The following is an 18590-nucleotide window of genomic DNA, read 5'->3' as shown; positions in this document are numbered from 1 at the left end:
TCGGGAGCTAAGCATTACTCTCGATGTTGAGCATTGGGCTCATAGAGATTTAGGTGTTGAGCATTGCTCTTGATGCTGAGCATTAGGCTCAAAGATAGTTAGGTTTTGAGCATTACTCTCGTTGTTGAGCATTAAGCTTGTAGAAATTTAGGTGTTAAGCATTGTTCCCAATGTTGATCATTGGGCTCATAGAGAATTAGGTGTTAAGCATTGCTCTCGATGCTGAGAAACATTCTCTATTACTTTCATTTGTTCTTCTTGATGAAATTTACAACTAAAGAGGGTTTTTAAAGTTGGGAATCTTTGGCTCATGGTAAATCCTTGATGTATGGTTGCATGTTGCTTTGATTGTGAAATCTTGATGTATATGTATGTTATGATGATGAATGCCTATGTTGAAAGTTGATAGATGAATTGATGATGTTAAGATGTAAGTTGTATGTTGATACATGTTGTATGATATTTTAAGTTGTCTTATAGTTGAATGAGGATATATGAACTGTATGATGGATGATGTAAGATGATAATTATGTTGTTAAGGTGAAAGATAGTTGTACGTTTGGTGTTGAATATGATGATGTATATGTTATAAGATGGATGTTGATAGTTGTTAACGTTGAAAGTTGTTGTGTTTATTATTGTTGTAAAGTTGAAAGTTGGTATTTATATTGAAGGATGATTAAGTCATAAAGATATAAGTTGATACGATTTTATGTTGTATGGTTAGTTAATACATAAGTTGAATGATGTTTAAGTTGTAACAATATATGGTGTTAAGTTGTTAAGCATGTGGTTGTGATACATATCCATGTTACATAGAAACTAGAGAAGAGCTAAAGATGTTTTCGAACTTTAATATCCCATTGTGTGGATATATGTTGTGTTGAACTCATTAGTAAGTAAGTTGACTCCTAAATGGGTGTGTTATTTTCAATTGTCTCCTCTAAGCTCTATGTGGTATCCGTATGTGAGCAAGGTCAAGATATACGTGTATAAAGTGACCATGGTAGGGGCAAGGTCGAGCTATATTGATTACAAGTGACCAACCAAGTAAAGTAAGAAGTCGGAGTGAGACTTAGTCTCTAACCGAGTATTGGAAGGTTATGGTATTTAGAGGGTAGTCGGTGGACTAATCTCATAGGGCATTTTAAGCTAATGTCATGGTAGACTCATATCCAAATTATTCCACCTTGACATAGTACTATACTTCCGAGTTTAAGTGACAAAATCTAAGAAATCAATCTAGCTTATACTAACTATTATTTCTAGCTTTATGCTTGCCGTTATTTTTGGTAATAGTGTCAGACGCTATTTTTGGCCTTAGTGTCAATTGTTGTTTTCTGGTATTATACCAGCTATTGTAATTTGGTAAGCTCAAGCCACTTAAACTTCTCATCTCAATTGTAAAAGATCTCCATAAGTTGATATGTGTGAAGATACATCAATTGTGTGCGTGTGTATATGTATATATATATATATATATATATATATATATATATATATATATATATATATATATATATATAATGATGTTCTATTGAAGGTGTTGAGATGGATGATATTCGAATAAGTGTTTGTATTGTTATATGTTGTTTGTGATGTATTGATGACATAGATGTCCATGTTGTCTAGTGTATATTGAAAATGGTTAAGTTAAAGGTGTAAAGATGTATAGGTTGCTATATGGTGAAAGTTGTGAGTGTAATGTTGTTTGATGACTATGTGTTATATGGTATCTATAACGAAGTTGCCAAGTTGTACAAGTTGTTTGAGTGCTTTAGGTTGTATGCAAGAACATGGTACGTACAATGTATTGAATGATGCTTACTTAAAGTTGCTTATGTTGCATGTTTTTGTATGACGCTTCTTTTGTATCACAACCTTACCTGTGTCATCCCTTGTGGTTTGGGATTGCTATAATCATACTTGGTATTAAAGCATGACAAGATTAGCAGGTCGAGTTGTGTTGTTGATGGTGAGTCATGCTGGAGGTGACTTTCTTTTGGAGGATGCTACTATGAGGTAGCTAGGTCTTGTAAAGACATTTGATCAACGATTAGGTTTATTTTGTATACAATAGTTACTCTCTTATATAAAGTATGAATGTATATATGTTTAGGAACAATTGTTTTATGTCTTACATATATGATTGCTCGCATGATATTTACTTACTTATTGCATGATATCCTAGCAAATGCTTGATGTTTGTGCTTTCGTTTAATTGTTAGATCATAGTAAGTGTAATAACCCAATGGATCATTACATTATAAATAATATAACTTTAATTATAAATCAAAATATATAACAAGAGTAAATTAAACTCGCACCCCTTCGATATCTTAACCAAACATTACCAATATTATCTCTCAACTAATATTCAAGTGTGCTTAATATATATAGAGTTGAAAATGAGTTGAGTTGATTTAGTTGAACAATATTTGGTTCAACTCTACTTGAGTTAGAGGTAAACTTTTGTTATTAGCTCGAACACAACTTGATTCAAGTTTACTAACAATTCGATATAGCTTGTTAAGTTGAATCATATGAACTAACAGTCAATTTTTTTTAAAAAATCTTATACATTTCAAAATTTTAATTTATTAATGGATTTTTTTAGATAAAATAATTGTTTAATTTTTTTTGAAAAGACAACAATAACTTATTACATTAGCTTTACAAGGTTACAATGCATGATTCTAAAGAAATAAAATTACGACCAAAAATTGCACACACTAGTGGAAAAAAGGCTTTTAAAATCGGTTATTTTTAACTTTGAAAATCGATTCCGTAACCGATTTTAAAAGAGACGATTTTGAAAGTTAGACTTTTAAAATCAGTTAAATAACTGATTTTAAAAGTTAACTTTAAAGATCAATTGTTCTATAACCGATCTTAAAAGTCCGGGCTGTGAAAAAAAATTAAACTGGAACAGGCCATTCCAAAATTGGAACGAGCCGTTCCAGGTTGTTAAAAATGAGTATGGGCCGTTCTGCAAGGAGAACGGGTCATTCTACTGGCCGTTCTCCTGGCAGAACGACCCGTTCTCCTTGTAGAACGGGCCGTTTCAGTTTCGTAATTTGCCAAAAATGAACCTACAACGAAAATATAGACAAGAGAAGAGCATGAGAAAACGAAAAGAGACACAAGAAGAGCATGAGAAGACGAAAACGAAAATGACAACGAAATTTACCTTATTGGAGACTTTAGAAAATGAGAGCGCGAGAGAGTAAAAAAATGAATGGAGGGAAAGATTAAAGAGAATGAGAATGGAGGAAAATATAAAAGGTTTCTGACGATACTTTTAAAATCGGTTATTTATGAACCGATTTTGTATACTACATACAAAATCAGTTCTAAAATAACCGATTTTAAAAGTAGCACTTTTAAGATCGGTTATTTAAGAACCGATCTTAAAAGTGATGTTTGATACGACTTTTAAGATCGGTTTTTTTGTAACTGATCTTCAAAGTTGTATTAGACATACCTTTTAAGATCATTCATAAAATAACCTATCTTAAAAGTGTTCATATTATTTACAAAATTGTCACCGCGTCACTTTTAAGATCGGTTACCTTGTAATCAATCTTAAAACTCCGATTTTAAATCCAATTTTTGCACTAGTAACAAATAAATATTACTTTATATTGCATAAAATAATTATAAAAAAAACTCTACATAATCATGAAATCCTAAGGTATCGAACTCTTTTATTGTCATTAACTTTTATATAAATTTTGAAGGCTATTTAAATTTTTAATAAATTGGAATTAAATAAAATAGTCAATTATATAAACTATATATTTATATGTTGAGACGATATCATAAACCAAACAAATATATTTATACGTAATTCAAGTCTGACTCATTTTTTTATATTGAGTTTAACTTTTAACTCAAGTTCAACTCATTTAGTTAATGAAATATATTCAATAAATTAATTATTGAATCATGTTTCAAACTACTTTCTAGTTAGGTCACTTTATTGTCATGCCTACCTTTACACGTTACTTCCCAATTATCCAAAATTTTCAATTTATCCCTCTCTCTCAAAATACCTTTATTTTATTTTTATATGTATATTTGAAAATTTTAACTTTTCTTCTCTTTTAATCTAATATTTTTAATGATAAATTATACCTTTAGTTCTTTATTTTATTTTTTAGATTCATTTTAGTCTTTTACTTTTCAAAATGCTAATTTTGGTTTTTTATCTTTTAAATTTGGATCAATTTTGTCCTTTTAAAACAATGACCATTTTCAATTTTATAGCAAAATTTTGAATTATTTTTTTTTGCTTATTTTACGATGCAAAACTTATCCCATTAAATTCATTTACACAAAAATTATGCAATTCAATTGATGTTTTAAACAAAAAACACTATGCATTATGAAAATTGCATAAAAAAATATACCGCACAAGCAACTAGAAACTAATTTGAATTATATTTTTTTAAAATATTTTATTTGCTCGTTGAATTCATTTTTACACGATTCTCACCGTGTTTATGACTTTTTTTGGTTCAAACATCAATTAGAATCAATAGTTTTTATGTAAATGAATCTAATAAAACAAGTTTCAAGTCTTAAATCATTCATTAAATGATTAAAAATAATATATCAAAATTGAAAATAATAACTGTTTCAAAATGACCAAATAAAACGAAATTTAAAAGATAAAAGACCAAAATGAATTTTTTTTGAAAGATAAAGGATTAAAATAAATTTTAAAAATAAGATAAAAGATCAAAAGTTTAATTTAGATTATCTTTTATTAATGACAAAAACATTGATTAACTGGGATGAGATTGTTTCAATTTAACAAGTAGTATCTGTTGTATATAAGGTATTACAAAAGGAAGAAGTCTCACATTGACTACTATTACCTTTGGAGAATGGTTTATATATCAAGTTGTGATATAAGCATATAAAGAGCATAAGTGGTGAGGCTCGCACCCATGTACATGGGCCAAGTAGGTCTATTGTAGTATAAATTAGCCAATTTGTCCCCCCTGTGCACGAGATACACAAACTTCTTGTAAATTTTTATGTTCTTTTATTATTATTTTAAATAATTTCAAAGCTAAATAGGCTTCAGGAGAGTAACAAATTTAGCATCTTCTGAAATTGATTACTCATAGGTTTTTTGTTTTCTAATTGTTGGTGCTTTATTACCCGTTATTCTTTTTAAGGTTTTTTGCTTTCTGATCATTGGTGCTTTATTACCCATTATTCTCTTTAAATATTTTTTTATTTCGCTTGATGCCCCAGCTCCCTATAAATAGGCATCTCTATTGAAGGGGAAAGATACACTAAAAGCTCTTTCTTCTCTTTTAGATATCTTATGCTCTAGGTTCTAAACTTTCTTCTTGCTAAGTTCTATAGTCTCAGTTCTATTATGATATATTTTTGTTGTATCATGGGGGCTTGCGTAGATACTAAGCATAAGTCCTTTAGGATAGTTATTAGTACGTCTTAGAAAATTTATTTGTCAGCTATTTTTACTATAATATCAAGTTTGACTCTTGAGTATGTAAATATATTAAATACTCATAAAAGTTTGTCGTTGTCTACCGTGGATGACACTTGTGGTTTTTACCAAAATAAGAACTAATATCTTTTAACTATGATTTTAAATTGAATTTCATTTTTTTAAAATAAATGTTAATAGCTAAAAATAAATTTATATAATAATTTAAAATATAGTTAAAAATATTTATTTAATTTGTAACGCTGTACATTTTGTTAATAATTATTGATTTTATTAATTAAATTGATATTGTGTTTAATTGTATAATTGTTGTAAAATTCTAAGGATTTAAGAATTCTAATGTGTTTTTGTTATTTAAGAGTTGTTATGAATTAAGGTCAAGTTGACTAGTTAAGGGAAGGTATATAATGTTTTCCTTAAGACTTAAGTTTCATAAGTTCATTTCTTAAAGAAAGCTAGAGAGAAGCTAGAAAAAGGAGCTCTCTAGAGTTACAATTTCCTTCTTCTTTTGAGATCTCAAGAGTGCTAGGATCCCTTCCCTGGAGTTAATAACAACTTAGTTGAGATTCAAGGCACTCAGTGCTAAGAATTAGAGATGTGGATTAGTCGTGCGGAGTCTTGGAGGATTTCATTCTTCTCATCTTGTACCTTTTTTCTAGATGACTTGAGGTAAAAGAAGCTCGATGATTTCTAGATGTCGGATTGTTGATGCTGATTTCATGTAGTTTTCCTCTTACAGATTGTTGATTGAACTGAATCATGAAAGAAGATTTGAGTTATTGAGTTTTGCGTGTTTTGCATTTCTTGAAAGAGAATGATGATTCTAGTATTTGATTATAGTTACATGTTGTTCATCTAACTAGAATTGAACTGATTATGATGCATGTATATTAATTGGTGCATTGCATGTAGGAGTTTTCTAAGTTTCAGGTGGATTGAGCCAAAAATAAAATGCGAATATGCCAAGTGCATAATTCACCATCACACCAAGCACAACTTTATGGCATGAGTATGATATAGGTTAGAGGCTCTCTAGCTTATCACATTGGGCATGGGATTAGTAGCGTTAGACACGAGTTAGAGGAGAGTTTTCTGACTTGATCATACTAGACATGGGTTGAGGGGCATCGGGCGTGGAGCTTTGACTTAGTGACGTCAAGTGCTAGTTAAGTGGCATCAGGTGTGACGAAATTAGTAGCTCTCTACCTAGATGATGTCGAGTATCAATATTGTGACATTAGGCGCGAGGCAGGTAAAGGATCTAGGCCTAAATGAGGCACACCAAATGTGAATGACACAAGACTATTTGACTCATTCATGTCGAGCTCGGGTAGAATGGTGTCAAGTGCGAGCGAGTCAGAGACTCTCTGTCTCAATGATGTCAGGTTTAGGGAGAATGTCATTAAGCGCTAGATACTAAATGAAAATGTGTTGTTTATTTGGCTAAGTGTTGAACAAGTGGTTTGTAGATTAAGTTACTCACGTGTTGCATGTTTTTGTATAATTATAGTTCATTATATTTTGATCTAGGATGATGGTGGTTGATATTTAAGTTTTTTAAAGTTGCAAGTTGATGGTAGTTGAACTATAGTAGAGTTGTGTGTTGTGTAGTGTTAAAGTAGTTGTGTTGATAATGTTTAAGGCATGAAGTTGAGTTGTGTTGATTAGTTTAGGACTAAAACATAGATGTTTTAAAATATGAGTATTTCATTGTGAAGATATGGCGTTGTGATACTCTACGAGCCTAGTTTTTGAAAACCTTTATTGAGAAGTTGATTTTTGAAGTGGAGTGTTGAGTCTCCTCTTAATTCTTAGTTGATATAGTATGTGGATCAGATTGCCATACTAAAGCGACCAAATGTAGATCTATATGGTGACAAGATTGAGCCACACATGTATAAAGTGACCAAACCAAGTAAGGTACACGGTCGGAGGCCAAAATCCCTAACTAGTACTGGAAGGGGCGTAATATTTGGAGGTTAGTTGGCAAACTAATTCTATAATAGGCTTAGTTATGCATGCTAAGGCCATGGTAGGCTCACACCCAAGCTATCCTAACCTTGACATGAATATTGGATTTTCCTAGTTTAAGTAGTGAGATCTAAGAAATCATGTTGCATTATGGATTTTCATCCAAATTTGCTATTGATCTAGCAAACCCAAAAAGATCATGTTGTTAAGCTGGTTCGGTTGGATCAAGTCACTTAGACTGCTTACTTGTGTAGTAAGAGATCTCCTAATTAAAATGTGTAACAACACATTATGTTGTGTTGATAAATTGTAAATTTGATATGTGGTATTGTTGCTTAGGTTTTTGTGTTATGGACAAGATGTGTTGATAATTTGTATGTTGTGTTGTAAGTTATGGTGTTGTTGTGTTTTTTAAGTTGAAAAACCTTTATGAGTTGTATGATGTGGTTTATATATGTTGATGTTGATAGTATAGTTGTACTTTACCTTTATACTTGTTATGTTGTTATGTGTAAGTTTACCCTTGCATGTGTTTCTTGTGGTTGAAATACAACGATTGTACTTGTAATAGAAGTAAAATAGGGAGAAGTTGGAGGTGGTACGAGTTTCGAGAGTCGTGTTGGAAGATGACATCATTGCTTTAGCTACTCTAAAGTAACTAGTTTTAGTAGTTGTTTGATCAACAATTTAGGTTTTTATGCTTCTGTCTAGGATTATTGTATATACATATATGTATAGCTTGTAGTTGTAGTCCTATTAAAAGACGTACATTTATGTTTTTTAGTTGATGAAGTTTACACACACAGAGGGATTATTTGCATGTTAACTTGAGCTAATTGTATTTAGGATTTCCACTACTTTAGTTGCTAAGCTGAAAAGTGTAGGAATATGACAAATCGTTACATATTCTAAATTTTAATCATATATAAAAAAAGGCTAAAATACTCATTATAAAAATAACTTACATGAATCAACTGTTAATTTAATAATGTTTTTGTATAAAAAATAATTTTAGATTTTTTTATTTTGGTATAAGACAAAATATCCTTCAAAGGAAGCAATCTCGTTGAATAATATATGATCACTATTATAGATGATAAAAATTTTAATTCAAATATTTTACAAGATGTATGCTCAATACTTGAATTTAAGATCATAAATTGTTAGAACAACATTATGTAATTAATTCACGTGTTCATCTTTAATTTAATTTAATTTGATTAGTAATGTTACATGTATAACAAAAATTGTATAACAACTTGTATAATGTTATTTTTGTATTTATCTTTCTCTGTCATTTTATTTATGTACAGGTAAGGGCGTTCGGCCACCAGCCTATCGGTCGCCGAATGGCAGAACCGGGTAGCCAAACGCCAATCGGCCACCAGGATCGGCCTATTATCACTTGTTACTCTTAATCAAAGATTAGGGGTTAATTAGCTGATTAAGGTGTATTACCTAATACGGTAAATATGTGCAGGGCCCATGGGGTCCAAGGCCCATAAATGTCAGTATAAATAACTCAGGTCAAAAGGTAACGTCACTGTTCATTAATTACCCTAAATATTCGTGCTTGTCCTGACTTGAGCGTTGGAGTGCCTTTTGCAGGTACCAACCCCCTCACCAGCATATTGGATCGGAGCTCTCGTTCGGCCTTTGGACTACTAGAAGACTTAGTGTGCCCATCAGACAGGTACATTTTGGCGCCCACCGTGGGGCCGAACTGAGACGTTTGGAAGATTAATTGAGCAAGAAGACCAAATTGCGATAACAAGGAGAACAAACACGGTAGAAAAACAACCTGAGGAGGAACATGTTGAGGTGGTGGACGAGACCGATCTCTCTGAAACCGTCCGTTTATTGAAACAGGAGATGGCCACGATGAAACAACAGCGGGAGAAGGATGCAAAGGAGCTTTCGGCCTTAAGAGCCGAAAACGAGGCACTGAAAAATGATTCGTCGTGGAAACCCACTCAAGTGACCAACACGCAAACCCAGGGGTCCTATCAATCTCATGAGGTCCATATCTCGGCTCCTCATGCCTCGGTAGCAGCACCTCTAAGAATCCCTTCGGCTCAACCTACTGTTGGTCGTCCTGCAGACTTGGCCACTGTTGGATCGCACCGACACCCCTTTACACCCTCCATTATGCAACTCCCTTTAATGGATAACTGGAAATCCTTGCCCATTGATAAATATGATGGTACAACAGATCCTGATGAACATCTGGATGTTTTTTTGACACAGGTGACGTTGAGTACAACTGATGATGCTGCCTTGTGCCAGATTTTTCCGATGTCTCTCAAAGGCAGGGCCTTGAGTTGGTTTACTCGACTACCTCCTAACTCCATTGACTCGTTCAACACGTTGTCTTCTCAGTTCACTATTCAGTTTGCAACGATTCGTCCTCACAGCTTGACGTCTCTATCCCTGGTCGGTCTTCGGTAAGATAAAAAGGAGTCTCTTCGGACATTTATGGATCGGTTCAACAAGGCTTCCTTGGAAATCCGGGATCTCAATTCTGCTGTTGCACTGCATCACCTCACAACAGCTTTAAAGCCTGGGTCGTTTGTTAATAGCATATGCAAAAAGCCTCCTTCGGACATGAATGACTTACGAAGGCGGGCCGATAAGTATATGCAAATGGAAGAATTGGCTGAGTATCGCAATCAAGCCCGAACCATCGGGCAAGCCAGAGAAGCAAGCAGAACAACCATACAGGGGGCGAGGCAAGGAGATAACTCTTCGCGACCGCCCTATACGGGGTCCGAAGTACACTCACTACACTCCACTCAATACAAGACGAGCCGCGGTACTCGAGCAAGCTTTGACTTCAGAAGTGCTGGCAGTCCCGAAGAGAGCATCCACTCCACCACGTGCGGACACTAGTAAATCTTGTTGGTATCACCGCAATCGTGAGCATTCTACCGAGGAGTGTGCGGCCCTCAAAGACAAAATTGAAGATTTGATTAAACAAGGCAAATTGCATAATTTTGTGGATCGGTCAGGCTCATCCCAAACTCGTTCCTCATATCAACCTCGGTACCAGGATCGGCATAGACAGGACCGTTCTGATAGATCCCGACGCGAACGAAGCAGATCGCGGGACAGGAAAGATGACTCGACACCTTCGCGTAGGAGGATCATTAATACAATCGCAGGTGGATTTGCGGGCGGAGGCTCAACTTCTTCAGCCCAAAAAAGGCACCTACGAGCCATCCGGTCAGTTAATGCCGTTGATAGACAACCTTCTCGGCGATTGCCAACAATAACTTTCATTGATGCTGATTTTCAAGGCATTGATCCGGTGCAAGACGATCCAATGGTGATCAGTGTAGAAATTCACAATTGCATCGTCAAGAAAACACTGATCGACCAAGGCAATTCAGCAGATATCTTGTATTGGAATACCTTCAAGCAGTTGGGTATATCCGAAAAAGAGTTAATTCCTTATGATGACCCGTTGGTTGGTTTTGCAGGAGAGAGAGTAAGCACCAAAGGATATATTAAACTTTTCACTCGCTTTTATTTTGACGAACAGGAAAGTAGGGAAATTCAAGTAAAATATATCGTGGTCGATGCTAACACCTCTTATAACATCCTCCTCGGTCGACCGTCATTGAACGCACTAGGGGCAATTGTCTCAACACCGCACCTAGCGATGAAGTTTCCATCTGACAAGGGGAAGATCATCACTATACACGCCGATCAGAAGGCCGCCCGAGAATGCTACTTTGCTAGTTTGCGAGTTACGCCCATGGAAGAAAGAAAGTCAAAGTCCAAGAGGGTGCATGTTGTTGACTCTTCGGCATTGGTTGAAGAGTCAGTTTGGGATCTTGACCCGCGAATGAATGACGAAGAGCGTGTAGAGCCAGTTGAACCAAAAATACAGCTACAAATCAGGTTACACCCAGCTCAAGTTACATATATTGGTGCTGATATATCTAAAAAAGATCGTTCCATCCTGTGCCGGGTAATAGTGAAAAATAAAGACCTTTTTGCATAGACACCTTCTGACATGCCTGACATCGTGAAAAAGCCGAATGGAAAATGGAGAATGTGTACTGATTACACTAATCTCAATAAAGCATGCCCCAAAGATGCTTACCCACTCCCAAACATAGATCGGCTAGTTGATGGTGCCTCTGGTCACAAAGTCCTCACCTTTCTCGACGCTTATTCGGGGTATAATCAGATCCCCATGCATCCCCGCGACGAAGAAAAGACAGCCTTCATAACTGACTCGGCCAATTATTGCTACCAAGTAATGCCCTTCGGGTTGAAAAATGCAGGTGCAACTTATCAGAGATTAATGAATAAAATTTTTCGACAAAAACTCGGTAGGAATATGGAGGTGTATGTTGATGATATGGTTGTCAAGTTCGGAGACCTCGAGCAACACGTAGTTGACCTTTCGGAGGTGTTCCAACAGTTGCACAAATATGATATGAGGCTTAACCCTGAAAAGTGTGTATTTGGTGTGTCAGGAGGAAAGTTCCTCGGCTTTATGCTGTCGGCAAGGGGCATGGAAGCCAGTCCTGATAAATGCATGGCAGTTGTCGACATGGTGAGCCCTCGGAACCTCAAAGAAGTTCAAAAGCTAGCAGGACGGCTCACAGCTTTGTCACGGTTCCTCCCATGTTTGGCCGAAATAGCGAAACCTATTGTTGGATTGCTAAGGAAAGTGAAAAAGTTTGAATGGTCGATCGAATGTTAAAAAGCATTTCGGATGTTGAAGGAACGTCTCGGCTCTCCCCCCATCCTTTCAAAACCTGCTCCTGAGGTTGATATGGTGGTCTATTTATGTGTATCGAATGAGGCAATCAGTGTCGTTCTAATTCAAGAGAAAGGGGGGCAACAACCCATTTACTTCATTAGTCGCATGTTACAGGAGGCCGAGACGAGATATCAGCTCCTAGAAAAGGTGGCGTTAGGACTTGTTCACACTGCTCGACGCCTCAGACAGTATTTTCATAGTCATTGTGTCATAGTCCAAACTGACTGCCCGATCGCTAAGGTTTTGCGTAAACTAGAGTTAGCAGGGCGGATGATGGCTTGGTCGATTGAACTATCAGAATTCGACATTAGTTTCGAACCACGGGGTCCGGTCAAATCTCAATACTTGGCGAATTTTGTTAATGAACTGCAACCGAAGGGTCACTTTCTCAGTGATATGTGGACGATGCATGTGGACGGCTCTTCAAACAATCAAGGTAGTGGAGCTGGTATAATCCTTGAAGGACCAACAGGGTTGACTCTCGAACAGTCATTGCAGTTTGCGTTCAAAGCTTCGAACAATCAAGCCGAGTACGAAGCATTGTTGGCAGGTTTAAGACTTGCACAAGAGATCGGGGCCAGACGATTGGTGTGCTGGACTGACTCAAAAGTCGTTGCAGAGCAAGTAAATGACAACTTCCAGGTTAAAGATTCTAGCTTGTTGAAATACTATCATTTGTTTCAAAGAATGCGTAGTACTTTTGATGAAGTCCAAGTAAGGCACACGCCGAGAAAACATAACGAGAGGGATGATCAGTTAGCTCGGTTAGCAAGCAGTACTCGGAAACCTGGACAGTTACGAACCACACTTCACCTGGACCTTACAACTCCGAGTGTAACACCTACCGAATGCATGACGGTTGGGGAGCCCACTCGAACATGGATCACCGATATAACAGATTACCTTGAACATGGCAAGGAGCCATCTGACCCATTTGCCGCCAAGAAACTTCGAACATAGGCAGCCAGGTATTCAATTATTGGAGGAGAGTTATACCGCAGAGGTCTTTCGGTCCCACTATTGAAATGTATTGATTCGGTACAAGAGGACTATGTCTTGAGAGAGATTCATGAAAGAATATGCGGTTTTCACTCAGGAGGACGAACCCTAGCCACGAAGGTGCTTCGGGCGGGGTATTATTGGCCAACCCTTAAGGATGACTGCGTAAAATTTGTTAAGCATTGTGTGTCATGCCAACGGCACGACAATCTTATTCATGCTTCAGCTGAAGAGCTTCATGGTATTAGTTCACCTTGGCCGTTTGCAATGTGGGGCATGGATATCCTCGGACCATTCCCAATTGTCAAGGGCCAATGCAAGTTTTTATTAGCTGCCGTAGACTACTTCACAAAGTGGGTTGAGGCCGAGCCACTTGCCAATATCACAGCTGCGAATGTCCAGAAATTTTTATGGAAGAATATCATTACTCGCTTCGGCATTCCACATGCCCTCGTAACTGACAATGGTCTGCAATTCACTGATCAAAAACTCAACCGATTTATTCAAGATCTCGACATTAAGCACAGATTTACGTCAGTCGAACATACGCAATCCAACGGGCAAGCCGAAGCGGCTAATAAGGTGATCCTCACTGAATTAAAGAAGCGATTGGGAGACGCTAAGAGAGCTTGGGCCGAGGAATTGTTAGAAGTCCTATGGGCTTATCGGTGCACGCGTCAGTCCACAACTAAAGAGACACCTTTTCGGCTAACATATGGCACCGATGCCATGATCCCTGTCAAAGTTGGGGAACCATCCTTTCGGCGGCAACATTTTGACGAGGGTGCTAATGAAGCATCACTTCGAGCCGAAGTCGATATGACCGATGAAGTCCGCACCAAGGCCCAGATCATAGTCGAAGCTTGTAAGCAGCGAATGGTCAGGCGATTCAATTCTAATCTCATCAAGAGAAGCTTCAAGGAAGGAGATTTGGTGTGGAGAGTTCAAGGAACGGCAAGGCAAAATCCACGGGAAGGAAAGTTGGCAGCAAATTGGGATGGACCATTTCGAGTCCGACACAGCCTCGACAACGGTGCATATAAACTTGAAGAGATCTCGGGCAAGGTCATCCCAAGAACATGGAACGCGTCGCTTTTGAAAACATACTATAGTTAGTTCTTGTAATACGATGACAATGTAATCACAAGAGTGCACTCTTTTCCTTGATCGGTCTTTTCTCCCCTTATAAAAAAGTGAAAAGGGGTTTTGGCCGACAAGGTTTTTAATGAGGCACATATCAATGAAATACAGTTCAATTCTTCCTTCTCATCATTCATCTTACTTTAAATCACGCAAAAAGGCTTCCCTCCCGAGTTGATCAATTCGGCCAAGGATGTGCCTTCGGAAAATCACGCAAAAAGGCTTCCCTCCCGAGTTGATCAACTCGGCCAAGGATGTGCCTTCGAAAAATGACTCAAAAAGGCTTCCCTCCCGAGTTGATCAACTCGGCCAAGGATGTGCCTTCGGAAAATTACTCAAAAAGGTTTCCCTCCCGAGTTGATCAACTCGGCCAAGGATGTGCCTTCGGAAAATCATGCAAAAAGGCTTCCTTCCCGAGTTGATCAACTCGGCCAAGGATGTGCCTTCGAAAAATCACTCAAAAGGGCTTCCCTCCCAAGTTGATCAACTTGGTCAAGGACGTGCCTTCGGAAAATCACTCAAAAAGGCTTCCCTCCCGAGTTGATCAACTCGGCCAAGGATGTGCCTTCGGAAAATCACGCAAAAAGGTTTCCCTCCCGAGTTGATCAACTCGGCCAAGGATGTGCCTTCGAAAAATCACGCAAAAAGGTTTCCCTCCCGAGTTGATCAACTCGGCCAAGGATGTGCCTTCGAAAAATCACGCAAAAAGGCTTCCCTCCCGAGTTGATCAACTCGGCCAAGGATGTGCCTTCGGAAATTCACGCAAAAAGGCTTCCCTCCCGAGTTGATCAACTCGGCCAATCTTCAATCTTAATACAACGCAAATCCGAGGGAATCCACTCGGTCTTGCTCAGAAAGCAACGCAATTCCGAGTGAATCCACTCGATCTTGCTCAAAAAGCAATGTAATTCCGGGTGAATCCACTCGGTCTTGCTCAAAAAGCAACGCAATTTCGAATGAATCCACTCGGTCTTGCTCAAAAAGCAACGCAATTCCGAGTGAATCCACTCGGTCTTGCTCAAAAAGCAACGCAATTCCGAGTGAATCCACTCGGTCTTGCTCAAAAAGCAACGCAATTCCGAGTGAATCCACTCAGTCTTGCTCAAAAAGCAAAGCAATTCCGAGTGAATCAACTCGGTCTTGCTCAAAAAGCAACGCAATTCCGAGTGAATCCACTCGGTCTTGCTCAGAAAGCAAAGCAATTCCGAATGAATCACCTCGGAATTGCTGAGAAAGCGACGCAATTCCGAGTGAATCCACTCGGTCTTGCTCAGAAAGCAAAGCAATTCCGAATGAATCACCTCGGAATTGCTGAGAAAGCGACGCAATTCCGAGTGAGTCCACTCGGTCTTGCTCAGAAAGCAAAGCAATTCCGAGTGAATCCACTCGGTCTTTCTCAAAATGTAAGTGGGTTTCAATTTACAAGCAAAGACGTTCGTTTGGTTATTGATTATTTGAGTCGTAAGCACAAATTTGACAAAATTTAGAATCGAAATTTATTAAAGACAGCAAGATTCAAAAAGATGCGATGTCATTTCATTCCAAAAATGGAGGCTCTATCGGCCCCCAGTCTACATCTACCAAAGCAAGAAACTAAACCCTAAAAAAGCTAAACTACTCCTCGGGGGTTCCGGCTGGATCGTCTTGAACGGTGATTTCGGGATTTCCCTCGGCCTCGGTCTCGGTCACGGGGTTTTCTCCTTCGGTGGCGGTTTCCTCAAAAGGAGTTTCAGCATCATCTTCCGCTTGGGGGGCAGCACCCAGTTCAGCGTCATCAGGGTCGGCCCCTTGGGGCATCTCAACAAATGACATAAACGACCCTTGATAAAAATCGTGGGTCATGTCAAACTCGAAGCCTTCTTCAAATTGGCCGAAATGCTTGGCCTGCCGAACAGCGTGTTTAAATCCGGCTTCATGTTGAGCAACAATTTTCTCTTTCGCCTGCTCCTTTAGGCGGTCGTACTCGGCCTGAGCTACCTCCAGTCGGCGGCGCTCTTCATTAGCTGCCTTTTGAAGGATCAGGCGAAGAGTATCATTTTCTCGCCGAACGGTATCCAACTCGGCCGCCAGATCCCGGTTTTTAGCTGCAACTTGTTCATTAACCGAAAAAGCTTCGGCTGCAACCTTCTCGGCTTCTTCCAGTCTTTGCTTCAGGTGCATCACTTCACCGATAGGCTCCATCGCCAAGTGATGAGCCAGAGCCAATGAACGTGCTTGCAGCTCACAGAAGAGTCTCCACTTGTTCCTTGCCTCCAAGCCGGCCAAGAACTCCTGCCCGAAGGGCGACACAGCATCGGGCCGAATCAGAGTATCGGCCGGGACATCATCACTCAAAAAGGCCCGAGACATTAGTTGAGGCGGCACCACAATCACGATCCGGTTGGGCGACGCCTCGGCCACCTGTTTAGCCTTCTTCGGATTCTCGTGTCGCTCCTCGACACCTTTCCTTTTTTGTTGCTCCCGATTGACCTCTTTCCCCTTCTTTCCCTTCCTTTTCTTGCGTTCGGGAGATGGAGGCGTTCGGTCATCTTATTCAGGTCGGGGGGTCCGTGCAATGGTCGAAGTACCAACACCCCCAGCTTGCTTAACTTGCTTCACTCGCGCAGCAAGAAGGTTGCGAATATTAAGCTCATCGGCACCGCTGGTAACCATGATTCCTATAAAAAGGGTTAAGTAAACATCAATAGGAATTAAGCTTACAGCCGAAACAGGACAAATAACTTACCTATCAGATCGTTCTCCCAACCGGAAGATTCAATCAAGTTAATTAAGGACCTAGTCGGCAAACGTCGAGGAAGACAAAGTAATAACTTTAGGTCCTTCCACTCTTCGGCCGATAGCATCTTCTTCGGCACCACGTCATAAGGCCGAGGGGCACGGGTCCAGTACAACAGAAATAGACTCTTATCGTCCTGGTCAAAGAAGAAGCGACGTCCATTCGGGCGGATCGTCACTCGGAAAATCCAGCCTTGAAGTTCTTATATGATGAAGTAAAACTATCTAACAGCTTCCGATCACCCACTCGGCTTAATGAAAGCCATTTAGCCAATATTGAAGGCCTGGACGAATAAAAATAGAGAAAAAGGAGGGGAGAGGGCTTAATGCAAATACACTTGCATAAATGCTTGAAACCTTGCAATTGTGCCCAGCTATTCGGATGCAATTGTGTCGGGGCAACATTCAATACCTTTAACACCCCTATGGTAAACTCGTCAAAAGGTAGTTTCACCTTGAGATCCCGAACCAGGCAGTCGTATATGTAAAACGACTCCATCTTCACACCACTTTGATCAAGACAAACTGTATCGGGATTTGAAAAAGCATCGTTTCGGCATGACCGAATCCCGATCGGGTATGGCTGCTCCTTGGCATCAAAAGTCAAGCATTTTGTGTAATCCAGGAGATTTGTAATCATGCTCGTGTCCTGGTAACGCGAATAATAGGAGGTTACCTCCCCATTCACCCACTCGTAGTCAGGCACCTCGGAAGGACCGTACCGCTGTCGATTCGACACACGCTTCGTTTTTTCCTGAACCTCTTCACTCCCACTAATAGAAGTTTCTCCTGAAGAGGAAGCACCACCATCCGGACTTTCGGCATCAATAGGAGACCGAACTATACTTGGACGACTTGAATCACTAGACGGGGACCCCTCGGACGATGACGGTCGAGAGCTACCGACCGAAGAGCTTGTAGAAGTATTAACCATGGCGATAAAAACTTACCAATTTCTTCACAGAATCACAATTGTTAATCGGATTGGCTTCAGAGAATTTCGACTACCACAATTCGGTTGAGAGCAATACGTGTGAATGGCCCTACCACTCCGCTATTTATAAACTCCAAAAAGGGGCGGGAAAGTTCAAGTTTTGAAAAAATGTAACCGTTCAATCTCCAAGATCCAACGGTTACAGGTACACAACCGTTCACCTTCAAGGCTGGGGGGCAGTGTACAGGTAAGGGCGTTCGGCCACCAGCCTATCGGTCGCCGAATGGCAGAACCGGGTAGCCGAACGCCAATCGGCCACCAGGATCGGCCTATTATCACTTGTTACTCTTAATCAAAGATTAGGGGTTAATTAGCTGATTAAGGTGTATTACCTAATACGGTAAATATGTGCAAGGCCCATGGGGTCCAGGGCCCATAAATGTCAGTATAAATAGCTCAGGTCAAAAGGTAACGTCACTGTTCATTAATTACCTTAGATATTCGTG

The 18590-nt window shown here is 39.0% G+C and overlaps 2 protein-coding genes across 2 annotated transcripts; both read left to right on the top strand.

Annotated features, from left to right (window-relative positions):
- The first annotated feature begins 10067 nt into the window (after nucleotides 1-10067).
- On the top strand, nucleotides 10068-11465 carry LOC109811243 (uncharacterized). The gene has a single exon (XM_020374921.1). The coding sequence runs from the start codon at nucleotides 10068-10070 to the stop codon at nucleotides 11463-11465; it is 1398 nt and encodes a 465-aa protein (XP_020230510.1).
- A 723-nt stretch (nucleotides 11466-12188) lies between these two features.
- LOC145955042 (uncharacterized) lies at nucleotides 12189-13196 on the top strand. Its single transcript, XM_083069739.1, has one exon. It carries the CDS (start codon nucleotides 12189-12191, stop codon nucleotides 13194-13196), a length of 1008 nt encoding a protein of 335 aa, XP_082925865.1.
- The last annotated feature ends 5394 nt before the right edge of the window (nucleotides 13197-18590 follow it).

This window comes from Cajanus cajan, chromosome 2 (genome assembly GCF_000230855.2).
Source record: "Cajanus cajan strain Asha chromosome 2, NIPB_CcT2T_4, whole genome shotgun sequence".
In the NCBI taxonomy this organism is placed as follows: domain Eukaryota; kingdom Viridiplantae; phylum Streptophyta; class Magnoliopsida; order Fabales; family Fabaceae; genus Cajanus; species Cajanus cajan.
Note: the sequence above shows the minus strand (reverse complement) of the source record. Positions and strands in the feature narration are given on the sequence as shown.